Genomic DNA, 5,760 nt, shown 5'->3' on the forward strand with positions numbered 1-5,760 from the left:
GCAAGATCCGTCCCCACTTCACTTACTCATCGTTTTCCTTCTAGATAGATAACATTGTCTATGAATATGAACTCTCCATTACATTTACATTATTATACTAATATTATTATCCATAGATTTCTACTTACTCCCAACAAGTTTAATATTAATCTCTCACCCAATCATCTAAAATCCATAATGCCCTCCTTTACACTACCCAACAGCCAACAACAAAACAAAAATACCCAACTCATCCATCCATTACAATTTTCACATCATCTACTTTATTACTTATTCATGTCTTTACTTCTTTACTTTTTAAATACATTTAACAATTGATAAATAACGTACGAGGTTCATATATGAGTCAAATATATTAATTATAAAATTTATTTAAAAAAGAGAAAATAAAATATGCTAAGTTAATCAATAATTTTTAAATTAAATTATAATTTTTAAATTAATAATATGATATGGATGATGAATTTTTTATTGAATGATAATGTAAAATCAATATACAGCTACTAAACACTTTAAAATAATTAATAATAAAAATCAGAGAAATGATTATTAAATGTATTTAAAAAACTTTTTTACTATAAATATCAGAGTAATTTATAAAATAAAATAAAAAAGATACTCGTTTAATTTTTTATTAAAAATCATATTTACTAAATACATTTTTTTGATAAATAGTAAATATATTTAAATTATATACAAACTAGATGTATAAATTAGGTATTTGGTTGCAAATATTCTGAATTGAAAAGAATAGTAGTAAAAAATATTTTGAAAAAGAAAAATATCTAAATTAAGAATGATCTAAATAATAATCCGTTAAAATATTAATGGAAAAATTATTTTTTAAATTTATAAAATTTCTTGAATGATTTTTTTTGGTATTGAATTTGTTTTATTTTAAAATTTCTTAAGTAAATTAGTTAATATTTTCAATAAATCATATATAAGTTTTCATTAAATTTATAAACAACCTTTAATAATTTCCAAAAAGTAATGCATTATTAAAAGCAATTCCATTACCACAATAATGGAAAATATAGCAAAACGTCGTTCACTGAAATTCAAGCGCTAGCTAGCTGCCACTCAGCACCAATCAATCATTCATAAATTCTCACCCAACTGACTCTCTCTATATATAAACATTCCCTACTTCCTCAAACTCTCAACAATATCATATCATATCATAACAACCTTCTTTCATTTCATTTGCATTTTCATCCTAATTTCACTTTCATTTCATGGAACCTCCAAAACAAGAAACGGTTACAGCACCATCACCATCACCATCAACGGCACAAAAACCACCAATCGTGGTGATGCTACCGTCACCTGGCATGGGACATCTCATCCCAATGATTGAATTCTCCAAACGAATTCTTCTTCATCAAAACCTCCAAATCACCTTCCTCATCCCTACCGAAGGTCCACCTTCCAAAGCACAAATTTCCGTTCTCCAATCTCTTCCCAAATCCATTTCACACACTTTCCTTCCACCAGTTTCATTCACTGATCTTCCACCAACCACCAAGATTGAAACACTCATCTCCCTCACCGTCCTCCGTTCTCTTCCTTCTCTCCGCGAAACCTTCCATTCACTCTCCGTTTCTCATACTATCACAGCCGTTGTCGTCGATCTTTTCGCCACCGACGCTTTCGACGTCGCCGACGAATTCAACGTCCCTAAATACGTTTTCTACCCTTCAACAGCCATGGCTCTTTCTCTTTTTCATTATCTCCCTCGTTTAGACCAAGAGGTTCATTGCGAGTTTAGAGAACTCGCCGAACCGGTGAAAATCCCCGGTTGTATTCCGGTTCACGGTAAAGATTTACTGGACCCGCTTCAGGACCGGAAAAACGACGCTTACAGAACTGTTCTTCGTAACGCCAAGAGATACAGTGAAGCGGATGGGATTATCGAAAACAGTTTCCTTGAACTCGAACCGGGTCCAATCAAGGAGTTACAAAAAGAAGAACCGGGGAAAGTGAAACCGGTTCTTTACCCGGTCGGACCGTTAGTTAATAGAGAAGTAGCTCAGCCCGGTCCAAACGGTTCAGAGTGTTTGAAGTGGCTAGACAATCAGCCACACGGGAGTGTTTTATTTGTGTCTTTTGGAAGTGGTGGGACCCTCTCGAGTAATCAGATAACTGAGTTAGCACTCGGTTTAGAAAAGAGTGAGCAACGGTTTTTATGGGTAGTTAGAAGCCCAAATGATAAAGTTGCTAATGCTTCTTATTTCAGCGCTGAAACTGATTCTGATCCTTTTGATTTTCTACCAAATGGTTTCTTAGAAAGAACTAAAGGGAGAGGTTTAGTTCTTTCATCATGGGCCCCACAGCCACAGGTTTTGGCCCATGGGTCGACCGGTGGGTTTTTGACTCATTGTGGTTGGAATTCTGTTCTTGAGAGTGTTGTCAATGGGGTGCCTTTGGTTGTTTGGCCACTCTATGCTGAACAGAAAATGAATGCTGTTATTTTAACTGAGGATGTTAAGGTTGGGTTGAGACCAAATTTTAATGAGAATGGTTTGATTGAGAGACAAGAGATTGCTAGTGTTGTCAAGTGTTTGATGGAAGGGGAAGAAGGGAAGAAGCTTCGTTATAAAATGAAGGATCTTAAAGAGGCTGCTGCAAAAACTTTGGGTGAAAATGGAACTTCCACTAACATGATCTCTAAGTTGGCTCTCAAGTGGAGCAATAGCAACAACATTTCCACTTTGACAAATTAAATTATAAAGTATTATTAGTACTAGCTTGTATTGTTCAATATTAGATGTAATAAGAACATCTTGTTTGTACTATTTTCTTCTTAATTTATGTACATTAATAAAATTGTCAAAATATTAGGCAGAAGAGTAACATTAATAAATAATAATTTCATGTTGGAATTCTGTTAAGGGCAAACAATTTATGTGTTGGGTCAATTCATACAGATTTTTATTCTAATTTTAAACCGAATTTCGAAAGTGAACGGTGGAATTAGTCCTCTTAAATTAATCGGTCGAAAGATCCAATACCAAAATTTAAAAATAATAATACAATTACATATTTACATTTATATAGAATGACAAAGACATGTGGCACTAGGCAAAAAGATGTGGGACCTAATGAACAATAATATTCATGGCACCATAATGAGATGATAGACACTTACCAATGGCTTGCAATTAAAATTGAAATGAGTTTGGAACTTTGGATTGACAAATGTCGTATTATATGAAACTCCATTTATTTAAGTTAACATGATTAAGATAAGAACGCAATGGGTTTAGGTTAGATCCAAAATGTAATTGTCCATTAGTAGTTAGTGGTGTTTGTGTCCAACAGCGCCGAACGAGTTTGACGCCATACCACAAACAAATATTGTATCAAGTTTTACATTTCAGCGTTTATTTTTGTCCTATATTATTATGTATCTAAAACTTGTCTATCAACTAATAATACAAATTAATCAAGTTGGTGACAAGTTCAAGGTTCTAAATAATCGGCAATACTGAAATATAGCTGGTACAAAACAATCACGGTCATTTTCATCGTTTTAATAGGGTGGAAAATTTTCTGGGATCGACATAATATTTATTGCGGACATACTAACATTTAACACTGGACCAACTAGGGCACTCCATTTTTTTTGGTGAGATAGTATTTATTATTATAGCCAAGGTGGAAAGAGCAAGTGAAGATTCACACGAACACAGGATTATTTAGAGGATCTTTGGATGATGAATATGGCTGGAGAAAATATGGTCAAAAGGATATTCTTGGAACTAAGTTTTCCAGGTTAACATTTCTCAATTTTCTCAATTTTTTTAGAAATCGGATATCCTCGTAGAGACTAGTCTCCTGTGTCGAATAAGACTATAATAGACGGCATAACTCTCTCTCAAAAAATTTTAAAATTGCATGTCCGAAAGTGAATTCGAACTCAAAACTTCAGGTTAAACTACCATCTCATCCAAGTGCTATTGGGCTCCTCATCTCTTTTAACTTATAAATTAAAAAAGTAAAAAAATATAATGAAAAAAAAATCTGAAAAACTAGTGGTTTGGATTGCAGAGGATATTAGAGATGGACACATAGAAATGGACAAGGATGTTTAGTAACAAAGCAAATTCAAAGATAAGATGAAGATCCAACAATAATTGAGGTTACTTACAGAGGAAGACACACATGCACACAAGCTAAGCCTTCAAAAAAGGATTTTCCCTCAAAATTAGAGAACTAGAAACACTACAATGTTCAAAAGTATCAACTACAGACCCAAGAAACAATATATATATATATATATATATATATATATATATATATATATATATATATATATATATATATATATATATATATATATATATATATATATATATATATATATATATATATATATATATATATATATATATATATATATATATATATATATATATATATATATATATATATATATATATATATATATATATATGGAGACTAAAGATGACCCATCCTTCTAGCACATTTGATACAATCATCCAATATCATCTTAGCATCATATTTATATACAAGTCCTTTGTCATATAGTTTTGTTGACCCTCACTTCATATCCTTCTTTGGCCCATCTGCATATCTGAAATTTAATTTCCAAATGAAAACTATACGAACAGATTTTTAAAACATTGGTTTGAACTAAAACTCATGAAATTTAATTTTCAAATGAAAACTATACGATCAGATTTTTAAAACATTGATTTGAACTAAAACTCACCATTTTTATTCAAAACAAATAGCAAGAACAAATAGCCACTTACTCTTGATTAACAATGAATTATGAATAATGAAGAACGTAATGATCAACGATCTCTTTCAACGAAACATAGGAACTAGCACACAAAAATCTTCCATTGATTGAGCTACTTTCCATGCAGAATATATGAGCTTCACAAACATCATCAACATGTACAAAAGGAATTTTCCCAAGAAATTCTTGAACAAACTCCAGTGATTTGTATCCCTTTGCATTTTCTATAATCTGCGAGATACATATTTCCACACTACTAGGTGTGAAGAATTGAAGAGTGTCCCCTCCTACAACCCCACATATAAGAGTAACCACCTCCAACCCTCCACCATTTTCGTTGTTCCCGCAACTCAACATATATTTCTCTGTCACTGTCTTTGAATAAACATAATCCTTAAACAAAAAACAAGACCATTTCAAAAAAAAAATATTGTGGTCTCACAAATCAGATACAAGAATAAGAGTTGGAAAGTTACCTTAACATAAGCATCATGGTATAAATATGACAGTGAATCATTGAGAGGTGTCCAACAATTCATTACAAAAAACGCAGCTGAATAGCGGGGTTTTTAACACTATCTGTGGGGGTTTTCGACCTCCGCAAATTGTTTTGTGGGAGTTTTGATAACTGCCGCTTATACGATTCCCACAAATTATCTGCGGGGCTTTTGCTCGACCGCTAGTATTCTGAATATTGTATTTTTTGAGGTTTAAAACCCCCGCAAAATATTTAAAAAACATAAAAAAAAAAAATGGAGCCTCAAACTTGTTTTTAAGTCAAGTACTATTTATATTAATAAAATTTATTCAAGGATAAAAAAATGCTCATTATAAAGTAAACAATAAAAATTAGAATTCTAAAAAAAACCAACATTCTAAGGCTAGTACCTCTAACGTTTTAATTTAAACTAACCAACTCCAGATAAATAATAAAGATAAAAAAAAGCTTCATTACGCGTATTTGGCCATTCTATATATATTCTTTCATC

At 31.9% G+C, this 5,760-nt stretch overlaps 2 protein-coding genes and 1 pseudogene across 2 annotated transcripts; 2 read left to right on the top strand and 1 right to left on the bottom strand.

Moving 5' to 3' along the window:
* The first annotated feature begins 1,145 nt into the window (after window positions 1-1,145).
* LOC131610735 (hydroquinone glucosyltransferase-like) lies at window positions 1,146-2,888 on the top strand. The gene has a single exon (XM_058882768.1). It carries the CDS (start codon window positions 1,239-1,241, stop codon window positions 2,724-2,726), a length of 1,488 nt encoding a protein of 495 aa, XP_058738751.1. The 5' UTR covers window positions 1,146-1,238; the 3' UTR covers window positions 2,727-2,888.
* A 519-nt stretch (window positions 2,889-3,407) lies between these two features.
* LOC131615101 (probable WRKY transcription factor 41) lies at window positions 3,408-4,222 on the top strand (annotated as a pseudogene).
* A 247-nt stretch (window positions 4,223-4,469) lies between these two features.
* Window positions 4,470-5,400, bottom strand: LOC131612921 (anthocyanidin reductase ((2S)-flavan-3-ol-forming)-like). Its single transcript, XM_058884661.1, has 3 exons — window positions 5,248-5,400; window positions 4,782-5,164; window positions 4,470-4,600 (listed from the first exon to the last, which is right to left on the bottom strand). The coding sequence occupies exons 1-2, from the start codon at window positions 5,308-5,310 to the stop codon at window positions 4,799-4,801; spliced, it is 429 nt and encodes a 142-aa protein (XP_058740644.1). The 5' UTR covers window positions 5,311-5,400; the 3' UTR covers window positions 4,470-4,600; window positions 4,782-4,798.
* Between the last annotated feature and the right edge of the window lie 360 nt (window positions 5,401-5,760).

This window comes from Vicia villosa, linkage group LG6 (assembly GCF_029867415.1).
Source record: "Vicia villosa cultivar HV-30 ecotype Madison, WI linkage group LG6, Vvil1.0, whole genome shotgun sequence".
In the NCBI taxonomy this organism is placed as follows: domain Eukaryota; kingdom Viridiplantae; phylum Streptophyta; class Magnoliopsida; order Fabales; family Fabaceae; genus Vicia; species Vicia villosa.